The sequence below is a fragment of the Lissotriton vulgaris genome, chromosome 10, assembly GCF_964263255.1.
Source record: "Lissotriton vulgaris chromosome 10, aLisVul1.2, whole genome shotgun sequence".
NCBI classification, from domain to species: Eukaryota; Metazoa; Chordata; class Amphibia; order Caudata; family Salamandridae; genus Lissotriton; species Lissotriton vulgaris.
The window spans coordinates 1,003,564,167-1,003,589,627 of NC_141698.1; the positions used below are offsets into that span (position 1 = coordinate 1,003,564,167).

Sequence of the window (25,461 nt, forward strand, 5' to 3'; positions counted from 1 at the left end):
GTTCTAGCGAAGCCACATCAAAATCTCACTCTTTAGGGGTGAGTCTCACGGCATGGAGCTCACTCTCGCTCCTGGACAGCAAGTAGCACGGGCCCTATAACGAATAGGGCTCCCTGCTGCTACCCAAAGCTTGTGGCAATATTACACTCGTAACCTAACTTTTCACTTAGAGCCCCCTTTCCAATCCATGAGGTAAATCTCTTGACTCATTGTCAGCCCGTTGTACACAAGCGTGCCCTGTAACTCTCTGCTGTGAGAATGGTTGTCATCATCTGGTTGAAGTTTCGGCAGGTCGCCAGCAGCTGACATCTCTGGTCTCCCTGTGGTGGCGGCTGTAGGGCGTGGTGACAGGTGCAGCCCCACCTGGCTCTGACATTGTCTTTTATAACATTACCTATAGGATGATTTACACACGTATGATTCGTTTTCTGTGTGTGTGTGTGTGTGCCTGAAACCATACACCTGTATGAGTAGGGCTATAAAACAAATTAAATGAATGTGAGAGACGGGCTATGGAGAGATGAGGAGTGTAGGAATCCATTGAGCAGGAGGTCATTGGGGATCCATAAAAAAGTTTGTGGCACAGGATGCCACCAGCGCTAAATCCAGCCTTGCATGTGGTGCTGTGCCATCCCAGCATCCATCTCCAACTTGATCGCCCTCTGGACATTCTTACACACCTGCTGCAGCCACCCTATCTCCAAATCCCACCTCCGCTGCAGGAGTGCAGCAGCGCTTCAGCTACCATCTAATAAAAGCGGGTAGATGCAGCAGCTGGTTTGTTCTCTTGAGCCAGGAGAGAGGAGAGGTCACATTACTAGAGGTTGCCAAATCAGGAAACTCCTTTAACCAATCCTCTTTCTAACTACTATGGAGACTTTCTTCTGGCTTTGAGAGGCTTAGCTAGACTTTGTTGACCCAATGGGTACCACAGGTGTTGGAGAGTCCGGGGTGCGGTCCAAAGCGCAGTAGTGATGCATGCAGCTAGCTGCAGTTGTAGTGACTTGCTGACCACTGAACACAGTAAGGGTGGTGATGCTGACTGGCTGGGTGTTGGCCACAGCAATAGTGCCTGGCTGGCTACTAGCAGCAGTATGGATGCTGGTGGCTTGCAGGCTAATGGCCACATTGATGGTGGCAGTAGAGGAGGCTGGCTGGCTGCAGCAGTAGTGGCGTGGTGGTGTGCTACTAGTCTCAGAGCTGGAAGTCACCTGAAAAGTGATGTGGTTGTAAATGTGGAGAACATGTAAACACATTCACCAACCAGTGTCCCACCTCTAGCTCTTTTCTGTAAATGCACATTGGACATTGCATTCTCACCCATCTTGATGCCAGCATAAATGTGTTTTCCCACCTATTCGAAGGTTAACTTTTGGGCTTGTGGTCCAGTGAAGCCATATCCTATTCCACTTTATAAGGCAGGCATGATACAAAATGGTAAATGCACATGTATAGATCTACTCATGTGTAGATCGACTCCTACATCTACGAGTCACTCTCCACGTTTTTACTAATCACCACTTCTGAGTGGAGATTTGCACTAGGTGTAGACTTACCTGTCTCCTCCCCTCAAATTAGGTGGTGGAGCCTCCTGCGATTGTATTGTGAACTGTAAAGTTAGTGCAAGTAACTTTATGACCCTATCTCACATTTGGTCGCTCTCTTTGTGGAAACTGACCCGTTGGCAGACCCCCGGATGCAGCTGGCTACTATCAGCGTTCTCGGAATTGTTTTTATCAAGGCGGCAGCACGTACGTGCACGAGTGAATGCGACCTCATTTAGAAGTGGCGCCTCTCCTTTTCCTTAAAAACACTCACGGACTTAATGGGTATTGACGCGCCCTTTAAACACCTTGTTAAAGCTTACTGCTCCGCAGTACTCTGACTCAAAATTCGGCGCCCTTCTGCATTTATCGATATTGGCGAGGACAACCCCTTTTCATTTAGAAAGTTAGGAGCCTTGCAGCTGTCAAAACTTACTACCGCAACCACTGCCTACATATATAGCGGTTACCATCTAGTATTGTTACTTCTTGGAAGTGACCTCCTTTCTCTCGCACGGTAGCACGAACAGTCTATCAAGTAACCACTTTGCCAGTAATTTTAAAGTCCGGAATCGACAGTGTGGGATTCTTAATTCTCTAATTTTAGGGATTTATTGACCTTGTTCCAATAACTTGAACATACTAAAGAACAGATTCAATACCTGTCCCCCCTCACTGCAGCACAATAGAGTGTGTTCATGGTTAATGTCCTGATGAAGACATATTGTATATGTCGAAACGCGTTGACTGAAGACCACTTAACCTTCCTTTTTATCTAATTTGTGAATACATATGTATCAGTCCTTTTATCAATTGTGATCAATGTGTATAATTTTTATCCCATTTTTTATCAAATTAAACTAAAAATATTTTTTCTAACTGAACTAGTCTGTTTGTTTTATCTATTGTGTACCTTCCTTAGTTTATGCCTGGGAGTGTTTTTTCAAATATTGTTTACCCTGTCCCAGGATATTTATCCTTATCAGGGGGTCCTTGCTACCCACAGCCTATCTCACATTCCACCTGATTGGCAGGCAAGCACACCACGAGGTGGAGACCTCTGTTATGGAGATGGAGACTTCCACCATGGAATAGAAGGGAATAGGCAAGGTACTATGAACACGATCAAGATTGCACGCACAAAAAGGCGTCATTCATTTAAAACATATGAATGATTCCCTCAACCCCAGGTCATGTCATTGTCTTCTTGGACTACTTTACCCTGACGTCAACAGGAATCACATTCAACCTCCAGGATGCAGACAGCACTCGAGAAAGAGGAATAAGAATTGCACCGAAGAGGAGACAGCTCTTGTAGGTAATTTTGTGGCCAAACCTTACCAATATCTATAAAATCTTACTCTATTTACCCCCAGTGGAGTACATAAAGTGGCCTTGTGGAAGGGGGTCACATTCTCTGTCAATGCATTGGGAGGCGGCACATCCTGCGTGGCACTACCTGGAAGGACGAGAGGAGGTACTCAAAAGAGACGTTCTCCAAGATTCAGGTGGCAAAAGCTGTGCCAGAGGAGCACCTGGATTCTGAAGAGTCTATCCACAATGCACCTTCACCTGCTATATAGCACGGCTGCTGAAACAGTCCTAAATGGGGCTCTCCTGTGGTACTAACATATGCCTCATAAAGAATTAAACTCATTTTCTATATCTAAAAGTAATCTTACAACCACTCCTGCAACACCTTCTTTCTTGAAACCTACACTGCTCTGCAGTCCCTCAAACACACATACATCCTTTAAATATGATGCTATTTCTATTAATTTCCTTTTAATCTTCCTTACTCCCATACTGGCATCATTAAAGGCATTTCATTGCAACACCTGGGGAAGGACTACCTCCTAATGCAGTAGGGCTACACATAGGGCCTGTCTTCTTATGCAACTTTAGTACAAACACGGGTATGTCATTGTGCGATTAATATCGCTAACACACTATAAGGCATTTCTATGCATTTGTTTATTGCACTCTAACGTTTTTTTATTGGTGTTTACTTTGATGAACTACTTTACTCAACTATAACTTATATTGTCAAATTTATCACTAATATGCTCATATATTTCTTATTTTAATCTACTTTAAAGGGCCGTTGTGGTTTTTCCATCCACCACTTGCCATCACCTATATCTCTGCACCAAAACCAGGACTAGCTACACACAGCAGATGGGTGGCAGAGACTGATACCATCTGTTCTTTTGGGTTTAGCTCAAACATCTCTCTTTCTGTAAGTGAGAAGTTATGTGTTTATCTACTGTCTACATCCATATATTATTCTATGTTCCCATTTTATTAAATTATTTCTATGGCATCCGTTGTCATATTCCTTAATGCTAATCCCACAGGCTACAGCAAGTGGACTGTGCACATAAGAAGGGAGTGGGCCTCGCTGTCATCCATACGTTCTTCTGGTCCTGCACCCTGGGCAAAGAAGTAACATGCCATTTCCCTCTCTCTGCAACTCAGACCACCACCTTCCATCTCATCTACCGTCCGCCTGGGGAGAACAGAGATATCAATGATGATTTCTCAGATCTCCTCACCACTGTATCCATCCAAAATGCCCACAACACCTGCCTGGGTGACTTCAACAACCCACACACTTGAAGCTCAAAACACCACGAGACAGTCTCTTGAACCAACTTGGTATAGCATGTCACACAACCAACACTCACCAAATGCCATATCCCCGTACGTGGTTTCTCAACATCACCGACAATCCAATGCAAACCAGCAATACCTATTTTTGGACTGCCACCCCTATCTCTATGCTCAGTGTACTACCGACAAACAATGGTCAACCCAAAAGACAAGACTAAACTTTCAGTTCTTTCAAAGACTTCTCCATAGACAACCCAATGCTTGAACTCATCTTTCACCGCATCAACTCCACGTCTGATGACAACTCCCTTCTAAATAACTTTAAAAAAATTTGGGAAAATGATGTGAATGGTCATGCACCACTTACAACATGCAAGTGCAAGATAAAGCCATTAGCACCCTGGTATTCCAAAGAACTTGCTGACAATAAACAATACATCCTTTGGCAGGAAAGAAAACGAAAGAAAAACAGAACCCCTGAGGACTACCTGATGCTGAATTCCATCCATGCAACACAAAGACAGCTCAATAGCCTAACCAAAGTGCAATACTATCACCATCATTGAAGCCAACAACAGAAGCAGAACACTCACTGTTCAAGACAATCAACCATTGCCTCAATCCCCTGCCAAACCCTCCTATTCCTCACTCCGCAGAAAAGTGCAATGCCAAAAATCTCTTCTTCAAAACAAAATACAGAAGATCGGAAAGCACATCGATGATGTAAGGAAAGACCTCTTTGTACATGATCAACCCCAAACTGTTGGACTGATGATGCTGGTCTGGTGACTCTGAAAGTAAGCTGACACCTGCTAACCAGGCACCAGTGCCAATGCTATAACCCTTAAAAAGTATGCGCCAAATTGATTTACACACAATTGGTGTAAGTTAGCATACTGATATGCCCCTGGTATATGGTACCACGTGTATGTAAGTTCCCTCGTGGACTGAAGCATTTATTGTACCACCATGAGTGTGACCAAGCAAAGCATGACTCCCAGGCTGCCAGTGCATGCTGGTTAGGCGATTTTTTAAACTGCTAATTCGACTTCATCATTTCAACCCTTTGCAAAGCCCAGTCCTTCCTTTTCAACATGTATATGTCACCCCTAAGGTAAGCCTAACACACCCTAAAGGCAGGGTGCATTATATTTTAAAAAGAAGAACATGTATTATGAAGACTTTACATGTTTTGAAAGTAAAATCCCTGCTTTGTCGTTTTTGCCACATTGGTGAGTATGGAGCTACACGCTGATTACTCAGAAGTGCTAACTTTCAGATATATTCAGAGATTCCTCCCCTAACGCTGCATTACTTACACATCAGTGTCCCAGTTCCTCCCACTATCTCAGCATTTTCCATGGTCTTCCTGGATGATACTCATCCACACTGAGACAGTTGTTTTAAATGTTTCCTCCTGTGTTTTTTTTTTCCCACCACAGGTATCCTTGGATTGAAACTGCCTGACTCTTTGTACAATGTATCTCCCTGTTTTTATCCTAACTGTATCCCCCCCCAAAGTCCTTTGTTTACTTCCTATCTATCCTGTAAAGCGCTCTGATACCCTCACAGGTCTGGTTCGCGCTCTGTTATGTTATGTTATGTTATTTGTTCTTTTGTATAGCGCAACGGTTACTCAAAAAGAGTGTCCCGGCGCTTTTAGGAAAGGGCAACAGATTTCAGAATAACACAACACAGCTAAAAGAGGTTAAAAGATAAACAAAAAAAAAAAAAAAAAAAAAAAAGCGAAACTGCTGGCAGACCTATTGGGAAAACAGCCAGGTTTTGAGACCTCTTCTAAAATCAAGGAGAGTAGACGCCCCCCGCAAAGGGAGCGGTAGTGCATTCCACATCTGTGGGGCCAACAGACTGAAAGAGCGGCCCCCAAGGCGAGCCCTCTTCACACGCGGAACAGCCGCCAAAAGTAGAGATTCTGACCTCAGCGAGCGAGTCGGATTGTAAAAGGTCAGTCTCTTTTGGAGATGTTTAGCTCCCACAGCATGGAGCGCTTTGTAGGCCAAGGTCAGAGCCTTAAAGGCAATCCGTTTGCGGATGGGTAGCCAGTGTAACGTCACCAACAACCCAGAGGCGCTGGCCCGTCTACTTAGGCCAAAGATGGCCCTGGCCGCCGCGTTCTGTACAACTTGAAGCCTTTGTAGCAGATACTCTGGCAGGCCCAGGTAAAGAATGTTGGCATAATCCAACCTGGAGCCAATCAGAGCCTGCACCGTCAGCCTCCTGTGCTCCTCGGACAAGAGAGGCAAGAACCTCCGCAGCATTTTTAACAGGCCAAAGCAAGTGCCGGTTACCCCCAAGATCTGGGCTTTCATCGTCAGCCCCTTGTCCATCTTAACCCCCAAGTTTTTAGCCATGGGAGAAGAGCCGGACGGAGGGAACATGTCGATGGGCCACCAGGCCTGCCAGCTCGGCTCCGTATCGCACCCGAAGAAGAGTACCTCCGATTTATCGGAATTGCACTTGAGGCTGTTCAGTTGGAACCATGCGAACACAGCCCCAAGGCAATTCTGGATACTCTCCCCGTCAAAGTCAGCCCCTCTCTCGCAAGAGAAGAGGAGCTGGGTGTCGTCGGCATACGACACGATCCGGGCACCAAATGACTCCGCCACCGCCGCCAAAGGGGACATAAAGATGTTAAAAAGGGTCGGGCTCAATATAGAGCCCTGAGGGACCCCGACTCCCAGAGGCGGCATTACGGCGGTGTCAGATGATGTCCAGATCTTTTGCCGGCGGCCGGCCAAAAAAGAAGAAAACCATTTGAGCACCGTCCCCCGCAGACCAATCTCAAAGAGTCTTGCGAGCAGGCCCTCATGGGGGACGGTGTCGAAAGCCGCCGACAAGTCCAACAACACCAGCATGACTTTGCCCCCGGTATCCAACACCCCTTTAATGGTTTCAGAAACCTCAAGGAGCGCGGTCTCGGTGCTGCGATGTGAACGGAAGCCCGACTGGGAGTCATGTAAGATCTCATGGGACTCCAGGAAATTGGAGAGCACCGACTGAACGTGCTTCTCCAGAATTTTTACAAGGGCCGGCAGCAGCGAAATTGGCCTGTAATTGGCTGGGGCTTTCGGGTCAAGTCCCGGCTTTTTAAGCAACGGGATGACCATTGCCTGCTTCCATACTGGCGGCACCTCTCCCAGGCTCAGCGAGAGGTTGAGAAGAGGATGCGCCAGCGGATTAACCACCTCCGCCAGTTTACCCAGGAGCTTAGCAGGGCAGGGGTCAAGCGGAGACCCAGATTTTAAATTGCCCATAAGCGCTAGAGAAGCTGAGGCTGGCAGAGATGGAAACTCAGCCAATAAGGCGCCCTGCGCAACTGGGGGAGGCGAGCCCGCCTCGGGCATCGGCAATGTAACCGGTTCACTCGATAGAAAGGAGTCTTGGATGAGTTTGATCTTGCCTGTAAAAAAACACGCAAGATCCGCCGCCCAAGATTCTACGGGCCCCTCTTCCGAAGCAGTAGTCCGAGGAGAGATGAATTCTCGAACGATGGTAAAGATCTCCTTACTGGAGTTCGAAGCTGCTTCGATTCTCCCCGCGAGATAGGCTTTCTTTTCGAGGCGGATGTCTCGGTGGTAAGCTTTAACCACAGCCTTGTAGGCAGACCTGTCCTTGCTGTCATAATGTGCCCGCCAGGCCCTTTCGGCTACCTTGCACTGCTGCCGCATAGCCCACAGAGCAGGGGTAAACCAAGGGGCCGAGACCCGCTTAGATGTCGGGCGGGGGGGCAGGACTGGGGCCAGGTCATTCAGCCTCTCCGTCAGCCATACTTGCAGGTACTCCAGGTCTCTCTCTAGCTCGCCAGACAGCGGGCAAGGGTGCGTCGCAGCAGCCTGAGCCAGCATCTCAGGGGTCACCCTGCTAAATGCTCTAGAGGCTCGTCCCCGCTGCTGTAAGACAGGGTTAGGCGCCCTGACGTTGCCGCTGATTACAAATTTGGCCAGCCAGTGATCCGACCACAAGACCGGGAGAATCTCTTTCACCACTAAAGGAGAGGTCGAGAAGACCTGGTCTAGAGTGTGCCCCTTGTCATGGGTTGGGCCCTGCAAATGCGGGGTGAGACCCAGCGGAGTCATAGCCTCCAAAAGCTTAATAGCGGCGGGGTCCGACGGATCATCCATCCGGATGTTAAAGTCCCCCGCCACTAAGCAGTGTTCTGCTCTCAGTGCTAGACCCACCAGCACCGAATCAAGGTCAGCAAAAAACGTCCCAAGCGGACCAGGGGGGCGGTCGACTAACAGTCCCTTTACTGATTGATGCGGCGCTAGCACAATTGAAAAAGCCAACGATTCCGAGCCGCGGATGTCCTCAGTGGGCAAGATAGTGCAGGGCGTGCCCTTCTTTACCACCAATGCGACCCCGCCACCCCTGCCCTTTGCTCTGTCCTTCCTGAAGATGTCAAAATCCGGCGGAATGGCCATAGCCACATCAGGATTAGAAGCTTCACCCCACCAAGTCTCCGTCAACATTAGGCAGAGTGGCTTCTCTGTCTCGAGGAGCTCAAAGATGTGTTGCGCATGGCTGCGAGCTGATCTGGTGTTTAACAGCATGCAGGCATACTCTGCCCCAGCTATGTCAATAGGCGGGGCTGATGACAGAACCCGTGTCGGATGCCAGCCACAACCCGGACATCGCGACTTACCCCTATAGCGGCCCGGAAAGACAGTACAACAGCAGCTCTCCCTATGATTCAAGGAGCGCAGCTCCCTAGATGAGTACCGCACCAAATGAGGGCCCAGATTACTCATTCTCGGTGAACAGAGCCCCGCCCGCCGCCAAGACGCCTCCGGGACGCTGACGGGCGCAGACGGGCAGGACTCTGGCAAGACTCCGGCAAGTGACGGCGTCCTAGCTGCGCGTTCCCGCTGCGCGGGTAAGAGCGACTCTAAATAGGCGCCGAAGTGGAGGGAGGAGCGCCTGGACGCTCCAAGCTCTATAAAGTAAAATAAATAAAACTACTAAATCTGATACTTCAAAGTATCAAAATAATTGTTGCACTAAACCCAACTTGTTGCCCAAGTCAAATTTAAGGTAACCATTTTACAAACAGTCATGTTGTTGCCCAGGTTTTCCAGCATCCGGTTTCTTTTGCAAACAGGTGCTGTCCTTGAGATAGGCTGCTGCCCTCCGATGGAGAGACGATGACGACTCTCGGGAAGAAGAACTAAAGATCTGCAGAGGAAAGAGGTGTGATCTCCTCCTGGCAGGATGGCCAGAGGGGTGTGAGCCCAAAGGGGAAGCTGCCCTTCAAGGACACATGCTAGTCACATTAGGAAGGGGCTGCTCTTTTGTCTACACAGATCTGTTGGCATCTCAGACAGAGAGGGAAACTCGATTGTCAAATGGGTTTTTCAAGTGGACTGCCGCCTCAGTTGGCTACACCTAAGGTTTAGGCTAAGAAACTACACACACTAATAGAAGGGCCTCACCATGTTGGGGATGGGCAGAATGGTGCAATCTAGAATAGATACTAAATTTCAAAATAAGTAGTAATTAGGTAGCCCATTGGCAAGTTAGTCACCACCAGCCCCATAGCTCGTATTGGACATAAAAGTGGCACCTAGACCTCAGATCACTGCTGCCTTGGAAAGACTTGAGCAGGGCTGTGCTGCTGCTCCCTGGACCTAGCAAAGAGAGGCTGCACCAAACACTGGATTCCGAGGACTGGCCAAGAAAGGACTGAGCTTGTGGTGCCCAACTTAGAAAAACCTGCCTCTCATCGCCCTGCAAGAAAGTCATTCTCTGTAAAAGGAAAACAATGGGTGTACTGTCATTGAAGAACAAACAACCATGGATGAGATTCCCAGAAATGCAAGACTCACCTCACATACTTCCCTACACACTCCTCACAGGCAGATGTATCTCTGGTCTCCTCCCCTGGACACACATGGTGAGGATGAGCGTTCCCCATTCATCAATCTCCCCAACAAAACCTCTCAGATGGCAACCCTCTCCATAATGGACAACCTGCAGACCATGTCAGATGATCAGGGTGGCCAAGAGGGCCTCCTTCAAAGACCACCTGGACAACAACGCACACAATAGCAAGGAGCTCTTCAACATCGTGCAGGAACTCTCCAACCCCAGCTCCAACACCAACAACATCCCACCGTTGCAAACCCTGTGCGACTCCCTCACCACCTTCTTCCACTGCAAGATAGCAGACATCCACGACAGCTTCAACACCCAGACAGCCCCAACAGACAGCAACACCATCGACCACGACCCCCTGCTAGCCTGGGCCAGCTTGAGCATCGATGACACCATCATGGCCATGCGCACAATCCACTCCGGCTCTCCGTCAGACCCATTCTCGCACCACGTCTTAAACAGAGCAAGCAGCTCCATCGCACCCCACCTGCGCAACGTCATCAATCTCTCCCTCAAGACCGCAACCTTCCCAGAGATCTGGAATCATGACGAGATCAACGCCCTACTCAAAAGGCAGACCCAAGAGACCTCAAGAACCTACGGCCCATCTCTCTGCTCCCCTTCCCGGCCAAGGTCATCGAGAAAACCGTCAACAGACAGCTAACCCGATACCTCGAAGAAAACAGAATCCTGGACCCTTCCCAGTCAGGGTTCCACAGCAACCACAGCACAGAGACTGCCCTCATCGCCGCCACCGACGACATCAGGACCCTGCTGGACAACGGAGAGACCGCAGCACTCATCCTACTAGACCTCTCTGCCGCTTTCCACACCATCTGCCACCGCACACTACGCGCAGGCTCCATGCCGCAGGGTTCTGAGACAAGGCTCTGGATTGGACCACCTCCTTCCTCTCCAGCAGAACCCAGAGCGTCCGCTTCCTCCATTCTGTTACAAAGCCTCTGAGATCATCTGCGATGTACCCCAGGGATCCTCCCTCAGCCCGACGCTGTTCAACATTTACATGGCCCGCTCGCACACGTAGCCCAACAGCACGACCTCAACATAATCTCCTACCCCGACAACACTCAGCTGATCCTCTCCCTCACCAAGGACCCCATCACCTCCAAAGCCAACCTCCACGAAGGAATGAAGGCCATCGCTGACTGGATGAAGACCAGCCATCTGAAGCTGAACTCGGACAAGATGGAGGTCCTCATCCTTGGCTTCAACCCTTCAGCCTGGGATGACTCCTGGTGGCCGACGGCACTGGGGGCAGCCCTGACACCCACCGGCCACGCACGCAACCTGGGAATCATCCTTGACTCAACTCTCTCAATAACTAAGCAAGTCAACGCCGTCTCCTCCTCCTGCTTCAACACCCTCTGCATGCTCCTCAAGATCTACAAATGGATCCCGACAGATACAAGAAAGACAGTCACCCAGGCCCTCGTCAGCAGCAGACTCGACTACGGAAACGCCCTCTACACGGGAGCCGGACCAAGCTCATCAAACGACTACAACGCATCCAAAACACCTCGGCACGACAGATCCTCGACGTACCACACCACCATCACCCCCCACCTGAGAAACCTGCACTGGCTCCCAGTCAACAAGAGGATATCCTTCAAGCTCTTCACCCACGCACACAAGGCACTCCACAAGACTGGCCCAGCCTACCTCAACAGACGGCTCTCCTTCTACATCCCCAACCGCCAGCTACGCTACGCCGACCTCTCACTCGCCACCGTCCTGCGCATCTGAAGAACAACCACCGGTGGGAGATCCTTCTCCCACCTCGCCGCCAAGACATGGAGCATGCTCCCACTGAACCTACGACAGACCCAAGACCTGCTGACCTTCAGAAGGATCCTCAAGACATGGCTGTTTGATTAGTAGCGCCCCCCCTTGCAGCGCCTTGAGACCCTCACGGGTATGTAGTGCGCTTTACAAATGATTGATTACCAAGAATGCGATAGGAGATAGCATGGCCATATCCTGTCACCTGCAATGGTCTGCTGGGTCTCTAGATTCCAATAGGCCTGATGGCAATTTTGGAGGACCCCCTCACAAACTATGTCTAATTCCTCATATGTAGAGGTGTTGACTATCTCTTCTTGTCCCTCACCCATTTATTGGGCCTAAGGACCAGCAGTTAGAAAGGGATGGTGTCAGAATGGCTCGGAATGATCTGTTTCCAAAGGTGGAGAACTCTGCCCTAAAAATGGCAGTCTCTGCCCCGCATGCAGAGGTCTCCACCCCACATGAGGAATCCTCAATTCCGCATGTGAGGTCACTACCCAGAATGCGTAGAACTCCAAAAACAATGAGAGAAAAGAAAAAGTGTTACAAGCTGTAAACTTGAATTGATACTACTTGTGTATTCTATGCAGATTACTATGTTTCAATGATAATATGTTATTAATTAATACATGTTTGATTCTGACAATACTGTAGTGAAAAAGTCATTAAGAGTGCATGAGAAGATGAGGAGAGACAGCATATCTGGCATCTTCTGCAACAAATGTATGTGATATTTCTAAAATTCTATTATAATGCACTGTATTATGTACACATACATGCGATGACTGTTAGGGTAACATGCATCTATTATGTTTTAGTGAGCAATGAGTGATTGTGTTTGAGATGCCATCACCCAGATGCATATTCAACCTCAGTGTGAGTTGTTATAATTTACCTATGAGGTACACATCACTGAAATCCCCAGCAAACAACCTTTGTGCAAGAGGCTGAGGGCAGGTATAGCTCATATGTGTGCTTCCAGGAAAGGCCACTTACACATCAGTGAAGCATTCCCTAGCCTTACAGGCAGCTTGCATGCTGATGGAATGTCAGTTGCAGAAAAGGTGCTCCCTGTGGTAAGTCACCAAAGTGTTATGTGGGTGTAACTTATGGTATTTAGTACCTGAGGTAAGTGGGCAATGACATAGAATTCCCTTACCACCCTTTGCTTTTCCTCCAGTGACACTAGCTTTGTGATAAATTGTTTCACTTTTCTTGTGATGCATTACAGTACATGTTGCAAGCATTGAGATTGGCCTGCCTATGAGATGTCTATGTTGCCTGAAACCGACTCTTTGGACAGAGCTATTGAAATGGAGGGCTGCTAGTATTTGGACATAGGTCGCGATAACTTGCAGTGGGATAAGGTGACCTCAGTCTGCAAAGAGAGACCCTTCTTTTAAAGAAGGACAAAACGCACCTCTTGCTAGGACAGAAAACTTTCAAATAACCCCACCCACCCGGGTTTCCCCTTTGTGGCGTTCTTCATCATAGGGTCCATCCCTGCCCTCTACGGACAGGGGCGTGCTGCTACCTACGGAGACCCAGGAGCACTTAATGGAACAATAGGGGTGTTCCTGTACACCTATACAGCTATATGTTTTTTTTAAGATGGAGTGGGTTTTAAGCTATATGGAAGTGAACGTTAACAATACCAAGATAGTAGGACAAAAAACTCACTTTCGGCAAACTTGACTTGCTCACGAGTGAGCAAGTAAGGTTTGCCAAAAGGGAGTAGCCTTGACAAAGGGTTGACTACAGGCGTCCCTTCAACGCATCCAAGGAGTCATGAGGCCCAGTGACAGTCTCTGATCATGATTTTTGAGATTTAAAACAGACCAATTGGATGACGTATAAATTGTATTTCCAAATTTTTGTTTATCCCTTTAATTGTGTTTAATAAAACATTAGGAGTGGGAGCATAATTTCTCCTTTGAGATCCTACCGAAAAGCTTTGGGGTAGGGCTTGAAACTAGTCGACCAACCAGGGAAACAGTAGGTAATTACACCTCAAGCATTTCCCGTCTGTCCCCAGAGTTTATCATATCAACTAGGGGAAGAAAATAAAGTGTTTTTTGTCCCACTATCTTGGTATTTTTAACTTCCATATGGGGGAGGAGTTGGCCTAACGGCTAGGGTGGTCGCCCTCGAATCTGGGGAACTGGGTTCGAGTCTCGGCAATGACGCTGAACATCCTGTGATTCTGGGCAAATCACTAAATCTCCCTGTGTCTAACAAAAATGAATGTGTCCTCATGTAAAGCAACTGGTGCTGTGTAAAGCGCTCTGATACCTGATTCGGGTCAAGTTTGAGCTATATAAAACTCTGTAAAATAAAAAATATAGCTTAAAACACACTCCATCTCCCAAAAAAACACACAGGTGTACAGGAACACCCCTATTTTACTATTAAGTGCTCCCGCATCTCCGTAGGTAGCAGAATGCCCCTGTCCATGGAGGGCAGGGATGGACCCTATGATGAAGAATGCCACCAAGGGGAAACCCAGGTGGGTGAGGTTTATTTGAAAGAAAAAGCTTTTCTTTCTTTTCAGACCTAGCAAGAGGTGCATTTTTTCCTTCTTTAAAAGAAGGGACTCTTTTTTTGGTTATTTTACAGATTCGTGGAGGACGAGTCCCTACTTCTCCTACCTCTACTCTCCCCCTTACGATTTGATATGACTTCAGTCTGCAACCATGACAAGGATCACTTCAGGTGGAAGCACTATCTCACAATTACTGCTTTCTTAGGCATACTAAATATGTTCATCACTTGCCTACAAATCCTATCTCTCCGCTCCTCAAATAATTGTTCCTCAGAGTGAGGAGCAAAGATACAAAGACATTCACCGATATGGTAACCCCAAAAAAGTCGATTGGTTTGTGAGTTAATTTCTTATGTGATCAGCCTGGATATGAGAGATCAGTGTTGTAATGAGCTTCATCTGGCGTTGGATGGTGGAGTCCTGAGTCAGACCTCCTTTGCCCCTTTCATTAGAGGGTGTGTTCTATTTGTTGTAAGCCTTGTTGTAATGTGTCTTCAGAAAAAAATCGTATTTAAAAATTGTAATAAATACATTTACAAATAGATAAAATTAGTAAAGGTATGAAAACAATAACCTTTCATGTTCCTATTTTTCCCTAGTGTTGTTTGCTACCTCCATTGTGTTCTATGGGTGCATGTTGTAGTACTTGTGATAAGCCATAGATGCGCTTTACTTACTACAGGACTTGGCTGGTGTACATTTAAGCGTGGTGTGTCCCTAGTAGAGCTGTAGTAGGATTAGAAGTGTATTTAGCTAATTGCAAATGTCTTAATCATTTAGGGAGTGTTTTTGTATATGAATGGGTTTTGTATGCGTTTTTGTATTTGCCTTCCCTTCCTAAACACCTCCTTAAATATCTCTTAATTAGTAGTAATGAGTCCGCATTTTCCAATGTCACCCCTTTTTCTCCCCTTCTTCTACCCACATTTACTACAAACATGTATAGCTTTGAGCGCAGAGCTCTCCGCCACCATGGAGGTGATGTCTGCACCGAAAAAAAAATAGGAGATGCAGAGATGTCCAAGCAGTTGTTTTCGAATTGTATTTTGTAGTAAACACTTAAGTACTACTTTATGTTCTAAAGCATGCAGTTTGTGAATTGTGCACAAGGCTTTCTTCTCTGCAGATACACGTAGAGATAGTACCTAGAGATGTGTACATGGTGCCCAAATTAGTTTGTTCTGAGAAGGGGCACAAACACTGCTTGTGGAATATTTGACTCTTTGTACTGCTTTTGTCAGCCAACTATGGAGCCAAATATCCACGAAGAACCAACGTTCCAAGTGGATTGTACACTTACCTGGTTGCAGCATGGTCATGTCATCCTCCACACCTCTGCCAATGCCTTCCAGGCAGCCATGTCATAGATGGATACACCCTTCACCTCTCAGGTTCCAAGGTGCATCTACAGTTGGGTGCTGCCTGTGTTTAACAACTCATACTGATGTTGAACAGTGGTTTAGGAGACCTCCTGGAGGTGCCATTCATTGGAGATTTGGCGACATCAGGTAAGAGAGTAGTAGTTCAGCTTTTAACATGATTCTACGCCCTGTTGCTGAGATATCTGGCCAAGTGCTTTGTAGTTTAAAGTGTCAACCTTTCCCAGGGTTTATATTAAATGAAGTTAGGCAGTAGGGGTTGGTAAGAGTTAAAAAACCATGCTGTGTGCCTTTAATAGAAACCAGACTGTCCTTCAAGACAAGTAGGAAAGCCTACAAGCTTTGGGGAGAGGGGACAGAATCCAAGGGAAAGGGTTTATTTTCCCAATTGATGGACTTGGGAAAATGATTTTGTCTGCAGCAAGTACTAAGCACTTTACATATTTATATGCAAGTCAAACAGCCTGGAAAGTATGAATGCTTCTCTGAAATAAAGATGGTTCCCTACTCATAAAAATTCAATTTTACACGAAAGTGTTCTCAGCAGCTATGTCACAAGCGCACTTTTTAGAAGAATTTGACCCATTTGGCATCCATTTTGAAGTTTGGAGTCTTGAATCTCAAAGTGCCTCAAATTAGGCACTTGCATTGTTTATGGTATCCACAACTGTACTGCATAGCTGTTTAGAAGTCCTCACAGCCCCCTAGAGTGCAATGAGTAAACCTGAAACCTGAGACATTGTTTTCAATATTGCTCCTATCCACAGATTAAAATAAACGTTCCTATTGTTAAAAGAAGTCTTTAGAATGCTTGTTTTATGGTGAGCGACATGTTGTATCACTTTTACACAAATTCGTTTTTGCCTCACTAGTCTTATAATCGCAAACTAGCTAGACAACAATCCTACATCTCTTGCCTTTATTCACATATTGCCATGATTTTACATTCTTTGCAACATAACTTGTCTTGTATAATTTATTCAACCATGCCACATAGTTTACTCCTCCTTTGTCGCATAATTGCAGTGACGTAGTTAATAGGTAAGTATCACACTACATGCTTCTAGGAGATATTGTTTGAATATAGTTACCCTAGGTTATTTAATTCCTTTCAATTCTACCATTCTCTATTCACATACTAGGCCAGGAATTAAAAAATACATTATTAACAGAGGTAGGTGTAGTAAGTTATGCGGCACAATAATTATAGTGGAAATGCAGGTTAAGTTATATGTTTGAGGTAAAACACCAACATCTCACAGGGAAGTGAGTTCATTCTAATTGAAGCTGGTCTCAGTCTTCCCACCCCAGCTCTGTATAACACCCAGAGTTCCAGAACCCTACATAGAAAATCCTGTACTAGAAGTCACCTTTCAGAGATATTTCTTTGACCAGCATGTCCACATTACTGCTTACATTTATATGCACAATTTTCTTTTAATCACCAAATTTACAAGTGTGGTGTGGCTTACCACTCAGCTCCATTCTTGTTTCAAAACAAAAATTATCAGAATATTACAACCAATCCATGGATATAAATGTACACTAGACAACATCCACCAAGTCTAACAACTCATACAAGGTCTATGAGATAGGCAGGTCCACTATGGCTCATCTGCAATTTCGTTTTTTTTTTTCATTTCCTCATTATACTTTTTTTTATCTTTTAAACTACTCCAGACTAAGACTAGACATTATCTCTGCTCTACCCTATTTAGATTCCAGATCTTCCCTCACTTCACCCTCCGAGTACCCTTCAAAATAAACTATACCCAATAGGAGTATGCTCCCTTTCTGCTCCTTTGTCTTGAGTTATTCTCATTAATTTCTTACACAATCACATATTATACTTTGATGTTTCACAGTATTTCTGGCAAAACCCTGACATCCAACCTCACAACCTAACCCATGCCCATCCATCGAAAATATGTTGTATTTGGATCTCTTCTTCTCATCAGTTAGAAGAGTTACTAATCTATTACTGCATGTGGAGTTAATCTATGGTAAATGTCGTATACTTGTAAAGCGCACAGCTGCCCCAGCAAAGGGGCATCCCGGCACTGTATATCGCTGGGGAACCCATCCTGGCTTTCCCTGTGAGATGGTCCCTCTTGGGCATCTCCAAGGTGAAGACAAGCATCCCCGGCGCTGATGGGGCCGTTTGTAGAGATTAAGCAAGCTATTGCCCAGAGTTGCTGAGTGGGACCCATGGTTGGAGTAGGCACCGAGGCGAGAATTATCGAGTCCGCTGACCATGGCCCAAGACTCTGCCGCGTCGGGAATCGAACCCTGGTCCCGGGCCAACCTCTGCTTCCGGGTCTGCCACCTCTAACCAGTGAGCCACACCACTCCACTTCATTGCTAAATGAATAACATTCCTTTATCAATTTCTTGTCACAGCCCTCCCCTCATGAGTTGTGTCCATGCCCTAGAGATCAGCACCTTGCTTCCTACCAAAAATAAAAAAAGATAAACGTCTTCCCATACAGGTGGGCCTGTTTAGGACTTCCTCTCTCCAGAAAACTCCTGTTTTATCTGTTTTAATTCGCCTCCTTTGGCAGGCAGACCCCATGTTCTTCCTGCCTCTTAATTAGAGTTCCACTTACCTGGTGGGCCCTTGCGGTACCTTTTCTGATTGCAGTGGATTGTGTTCCTGACGTGTGCCAACTTCCTGGGTCCCTGCTGTGTTTCTTTCTGGTGCCTATTGTGTATCCACACCTCTTTGCTGGGCTTGTTTTGCACCTTGTGGTTGTGGTTGCAGTATTTTGTGTGCCTTCCGTACCTCCCTGTTGGGCTTGGGGATGTTGTTGCTTTTCTTGATATCACTGCCAGCCTCTCTTGACGGTTGAGGATTCCCACCCCACCCATGGGATATAGCGGGTGTGGGCTTACCCCTGTGTGCTCGCCGCTGGGCCTGTGGCCTGGTGTACCAGTTCTCTGTGCAGTGCTCGACTCTCCTGCCTTGAAAGGCAGGTGAGAGCCTTTGCATTCTCTGCCTGAAAAGCAGTCTAGACATGGACCTCCCACAATGTGTCTAGGCTGAGCTTGTGGAGTGTTGCCCTTTTACCGGTCTTGTGTCTTGTTCGACTAATGTGTGCTGTGGCCTCCTTGCTGCATTTGTTGCACTTTTGGGGGGTTGTGTGGTGCTCTTCTGTTGTTTAGTCTTCCCTTTCCCAATGTTGCTGTAAGCCTTCATCATTAAATATGGATGCTTGTGGAGCTTGTGGAATGCTTCCTGTCTTTTTGCTGCTTGCTTGTTGGCTATTGTGTGCTGCACCTGTAGCTTGTTGGGGGCTGTATGGTGCTCCTCTGACGTTTGCCTGCTCCTCAACAGCCCTATTGGACTTGGGGGCTGTGTTCAATTTGTCTATTCAGCAACACTGTGGACCTCTGTCACACATGCCAACATTGTAAAGTAGGAGATTTTGAAAGCAGAATCAGGGGAATATAGTTTCCCCGTTGGCTTATATTGAGGCAGGGGCAATTTTAGATGGGAGGCAGCTCAAATAAACTCTATTTTGTTTCCGAAAAATTGGGAGTCTCCCATCTGATTTGAGTCTGTTGGCATGCATGTTGTATATGGCTATGAATTCTTCCCTTAGATTTGTGGGATATGTGCCTTGTGTCTCTGTCTAATGGATGTATCTACCCTTTCCTCAATGATGGGCTTATTGAGACCGTGTGGTATAGGTCTTCATTTTTGGCATGGTCCCCGTGGCTCCCTACTGTGCTTGGGGCTTGGTTAGGCCTGCTCATTGTGGGGCGCTGGACCTTACCTCTTTGGTAATCAAGTGTGTGCCACCCCCGTTCAGTTGTTGGGGTGTGGGCTGTTCTTGTGCTTCTTCCTATGCTCCCAGATGGGATTAGGGCTTGAGTGATGTAGATACTTTAATCCTGTGTCAAGACTGCTTTTGTGCCCCTGCCGAATTGCTGGGTTTGGGCAGGGACTATATGGCTCTAGTTCTGATGTTTGACCTGCCATGGTGGCTACTCTGAGTTTCTGTGATCCTGACTGCCTGTTCAGCCTTCAAGCTTTGGGAATGGGATGCCCGGACAGCACCTGTTCTCACTGATGCACCAGTTCTTTCTGGGCCTGCTATCTCTGGGTTCCTATGGTCCTATGGTGTCATTCTTCCATGTTTCCCTGTTGGGACAGGAGCTAGGCCCTCTGGACTTGCTGTGCTTGTTGTTATGTGTCTTCTTGTTGGGGCTTTGTATTCCCTCTCCCTGTACCCTTTTTTGGTGTGATGTCTGTTGATAAGCTTTGCCTTGTGCTCCTGTGTAGGTGCTTGGCAGTGGCTGTGCCTGCTCTTGGCTAGAACTATTTGCTTCCTTACTTCAGGTGCTCAGGTACTGCTTTGACCCTTGTCTTGAATTTGGGTGGTACTGTGCTTGACTGGCTTCACCTGTGTCCTAGTGGTAGGCACGTCTTGTTATAAGTCTATCACTTTCTGGGCTTGTATCCCTCAGTGACCTTGGTTTAAGGTGTTTTTCCGCTCAGGCCTTCCAGGAACTTTTTACATGGCGTAGGTGGAATTTCAATTACACCGGAGTAATCAGAATAATTTAAGTAATTCAGAGTCACTATTTGACGTTGAATTACTGATAATTATGCAAATAATCCTGCTTGCATAATTAAGAGTAATTTGGGGGAGGAGGAATCCAACTGCAAAGACGCATTCAGCTCATGCGAGGGCCGTTCGCATTGGTTATTCGTGTTCTTGTACATTTATTGCTGCCGCGTCTTGGACACGGGGATGCATTTTGCGCTAAAAAGCGCTAAATGTCAGGAGCACGTTGGGGGAAATCATACCTCAAGAGCACATTTAGCGAGCATGAGCAGATGCTCGATGTTCGTGTTCTGTTGCATTTAGCACTATTTCTTACATCAAAATGCACCCTTGCCTCCATTTTGGATACACGTGGGGCATTTTTGCACTAAGAAGTAGCGCTAAACACAGAATTACTCTTCTCGCATAATTCCAGGTAATCTCAAGGAGTTTTTAAGGAATTCCATGTGATTACGCTGCACAGAATTACGCGGGTTGCACCCACCCGTACTTTTTACTCTGAGTTGAGTATTCCCATTCTGTATGTTGGGCACTGATCTGCTGCCTTGACTGCTGGCCCTGCTTCTGCCATTCCCTATAGATTGCCTCTAGTACATTGCCCAGGCTGGTGTGCTTATTTTCCTTGTTTTGGTTGTGCCGTTGTATCTGTTTGCGGCCCTCTCACGCTCTCTTATGGATAGTTGGGATTGGGTTTTTAGGAGCTTCGGTCCCCTACCATGACATAGTCTTAAATGTTCCCATTCCTGTTCCTTCCTTCCACATGGTGGTGAGGTTTGGCAATGTTCTCTTGTGTGGGCTTTCATTTTTCTTGAGTTGGGGTAACACTGCTTTGCAGGAGGGACTTTGTGCTAATGCCTTTTAGTCACTTGTTGCGTTCTTATGCTGCATCTGCTTTTGGGTACCTTGAAAACTGTTTGGTGTTTATTGTTAAAGTAATACATTCTTTATTTTACAGGAAGAGATGCGTTCCTGACTTATCTGAGCTTCTTGACCAGCTTTTTTTCTTTGCCTACCCTAACCCTGATTTTCCCTTTTTCCCTCTTAAGCTACATCCCCAACGTATGCAGCACAAACAAGGCTAAAGGCATTAGGAAATTGGGAGGCTTTTGGATAAACTGTGTAGTCATCTACTCTGGTCATAACAGTACACCACATGACAAGTCTATTTTTGGACTTATTCTTGTGGTTGATAAGCAGTTCTTTGGGATGGGTTTTGTGCATACTGCATATTACCTTTAACTGCGTTGTGTGAGTGCTGAGCATTGCCTTCAATTCACTACTGAAAAGTGTTTTCTCCAAGTAAGTCCTTTTTCACAAGACTCTGAACAGATTATTTTCACTGCCAAAATTCTTCCCAAAAGTAGCAAGTATCATGCACCATTGTTGGGTCCCCATATGAAGGGGAAATGTTGTCTTCAGTATCATCTCCATGAGACAAATTCTGCTTGAGGCACATCTTGTAGGCTGAAGATGGTACTATAAGACAGGTTCGCCACTGAAGCTCAAAGTGAGATTACAGTGGACTCCCACTGAGCATGAACATGATCTTAGAGGCGTTTTCCACTGATAATGAACATAATCTTAAAACAAATTCTCTCTTGACTGAATTTGATCCTAAAATATCTTCCCTCTTCATTGAACATGATCTTAAAATGGCTTCCTTTGCAAACAAAACATAAGCTTAAACTGTCTCTTTCCTTAATAGTAAGATGAAAGGCAGATGCCAGCAAGTCTAACTCCTCAATGATGTGAAAGGATGAGAAGGATTTCACATGAGCCACCTTTAATGATGACCAATATATAAGGATCACGGTCTCTTACTCAATGTTTCTTTTTTACCTTTGATTCACTCGCAGGAAAGTTTGTCAGGACAATTTCATCTTCTTCCAGACCTCCCTCGGGCAAGGTGGATATGATATTTGTGTAATCATGATGAGTACCAGCAGCATCCTGTGCACAGAAACATTAAAAAATCAGTTGTTCACTTACAATAATGAGGAAAATCTTATTTTTTTTCACTTTGAATTTTCAGATTTTTCTGAACACTTTAAGTTGCCATTACTTTGGGGCAAGCAATAGCTTTGCCAAGATTTTCTTCCTATGTGTACTCAAGCACCTACACAGACACGTACATACTAACACCTTCCCTCATGAGCTGACTTCAGTAATAGCTAACCCCAGGTGGGTAACTCCGCTCCACCAGTGGAGTTTATGGAGTTTTGCCTACTCCGCGCTCTGTTGAGAACGCGGAGTTCAGGCAAAACTCCAACTCCGTGGCGGAGCGGAGTTAGCCAGCTCCTCCACCTTCCCTGATTTAATTATAAAAAATAAAAAGGCACTTACCTGCTGTGGCTTCTCCGGGCTGCCTCCTCTTCGTCATTGCCTCTCTCTTCTCCGCGCCCTCGCCGTCCACGAAAAACCCTACATAGTCCGTCTTGCGAGGATGAGGAGGAGAGAGAGGCCATGGCGAGGAGGATTGTTTGCAAAAAACAGTGGTAGTGGACAACTGAATTAATCACAGCAGTAAATGAATCAATTGATAACATAAATCATACATGGGGCAAATATAATATTTCAAGAAAAATATGTATTCGTATATTTGTAAAAGAATTTTTCAGGGATAAATAGAGTAGCAACAACACATAGTTCGCAAGGTCACGTCAATTTAACCTATATACAACACTATGTTCAACATCTTCTCTGTACAATTAAAAACAATCAATGTTCTGAAGAGTAAGATGATCAAGTCAACGTTTCGGTCTGTCAGGGATATAAAACCATCTGACCATCTTCAGGACAAACAGTTGACTGGGACTCTACTAGGTTGTGACCTGTGTCTCCAAGTAGAGGGGTGTTTAAAACCTGAGTATTGTAATTGAGAAAAACCATTGTCTTTTCCTCTGGGCGTATTTGGTTTGACGTGGGTGACGCCGAGTGCAAAGCCGTGCACGTTGTGAGCGGTCTCTTGCGGTTTCTTTCGATGTCACTGTCCGATGCAGTTTTTTATTTTCGCCAATTTACGATATCTCCAACTCTATCGGTAACTCGGTCTCGGAGCCGAGACCGAGTTACCGATAGAGTTTGAGATGCTCCTCGCAGTCTGCGAGGAGCATCCTATGCATAACTCTATCGGGAGATCTGGCGTTTGACCGAACAAGATATAATGAAGGACTCATAAATCACTGCGTAAAACCCCCGGGTGTTAACTTCTGAAAAGACCAGTCTCCAGCAAGGAGCATGTTTATTTAACAATTTAATGAAATATAAAATGAAAATATTTAAGAAATAATAATGTCTGATCCAAAAATCAATATAAAATAAAATGTTGTGTATATCAAAATATCTTGTGTTGCAATACTTTCACTAGTACCACTAAGGTTGTTTTTTCTATTATGTATTAATGTTTGTTGTTCTGAGAGATATTGCATCTATTAATTGAATGTTTGCTATAATTGCACTTTTCCCATATAGCTAAATAGTAAAGCTCCAGGTGAAGAACCGCCAAGCCTCCACCTTCCGAGGGTGCATATAGTTTCTGCAGCGCTATCATGGGCCGGCCTGCATTCCAAATCAGGCCACATATCAACCCCTCCAATTCTTTAAAGAACCTCACTGGAACATGCACCGGAAGATTCGCAAAATCGTGCAGCAACCTAGGCAGTACTATCATCTTGGTCAGGGTGACACGGGCCATCATATTGAGTCGTATGGCCCTCCAGAACTGCATTTGTGCTCTTATTGAGGAGATGGCGCGAACCAGAATGCCTTCCAGTATATCAGTTGGGGATCTGTAAATATATATTCATAAGTATTTAAAAGTGGTCGGATACCAGGCAAGTGCAATTCCATTGATGAGTATATCAGTCGCGACTACGTCGTCGCGGAAAGAGTAAGTGCCTGACTTAGCCCAGTTTACCCTGTGTCCCGACATCGCTTCGTATCTAGAGAACAGTGCTGATATCTCCGGTGGCATAGCATGAAGGTCGCGCACGTATAATAACAGGTCGTCCGCATATAGGGAAACTGTGTGCAGACCATCGCTCAAGGGTATTCCCAAGTTCGCGCCCCCTCAAGGAGGAGAGCCGCCAGCGGCTTCATAGTTAAGGAGAAGAGTAATGGGGACAAGGGGCAACCCTGTCTGGTACCTCGACTCACCCTGATTTCGTCAGACAGAAGCCTGCCCGTACGAGCCCGAACTGTGGGACGCCTATACATAAACTGCACCATTTGTAAATAGTCATCTCCCAGCTCATATTTACGTAAGACCACTGCAGGATAGGGCCACTCCAGCGAATCAAAGGCCTTCTCCAGGTCTAACACTAGACAGCCAGATCTGGGCCAGTTTATCGTTGCATACTGTTGGATTCTAAATAGCCTTCGAATATTGAGGGAGGTGTTCCTAGCGGGCACAAATCCATTCTGGTCGGCATGAACCAGAGTCGGCACAAATGATGCAATGCGTTTGGCCAGGACTGAGGCGAGTATTTTATAGTCTGTGTTCAACAGGGCCAGTGGACGGTAAGAGCCTAGGAATTCAGGGTTCCTACCCGGCTTTCGGAGAGAGACCAGCGTTGCCTCCTTTTGTGTGGGGGCAAGTGCTGAATACTCCAGTGCCGTCTCATAAACTCGCAGCAGTTCCGGTACTAGAACGTCTGAGTATGCCTTGCAGAATTCAGTCGGTAGTCCATCGGGACCCGGCGTCTTTCCATTGGACAGAGAGTAGATACCTTCCCTTATGTCCTCCGGTAACAGAGGAGCTCCCACTTCCCCTTGCTGGTAGTCTGTTAGCTGCTGCAACGTTAGTGTGAAGAGGAAGTCCTGTATTTCTGTGACCGCGGCTGTTAAATAAGATCTGTATACTGTAGAGTAGTGTTCCACAAAAGCATGATGTATATCGCTTTGGGTATGCATTATGACGCCCTGTGTATTCTGTATTGCTGTTACTGGTGCGGTAGCCATGTCTTGCGGTATCAGCCATGACAACAATCTACCTGGTTTGTCTCCCATATGATGGGTGCGCGCGGAGTGTGCTGTATAGTTTAGATTACGGAGTCGGTCTAATCTAGAGTGTTCCTCCCTCAAGCGTTCCAAAGGCTCTGTATCGCCCTCCAACGCCT

The 25,461-nt window shown here is 46.3% G+C and overlaps 1 protein-coding gene across 1 annotated transcript in view; it reads right to left on the minus strand.

Moving 5' to 3' along the window:
- The window catches only part of LOC147689136 (uncharacterized), a 270,996-nt gene that overhangs the window by 188,191 nt on the left and 57,344 nt on the right, over positions 1 to 25,461 (minus strand). Inside the window, exon 3 of the mRNA XM_086939872.1 lies at positions 22,184 to 22,294. Within this exon, the coding sequence (XP_086795998.1) occupies positions 22,184 to 22,294 (111 nt within the window). The remainder of the gene's footprint in view (positions 1 to 22,183; positions 22,295 to 25,461) is intronic.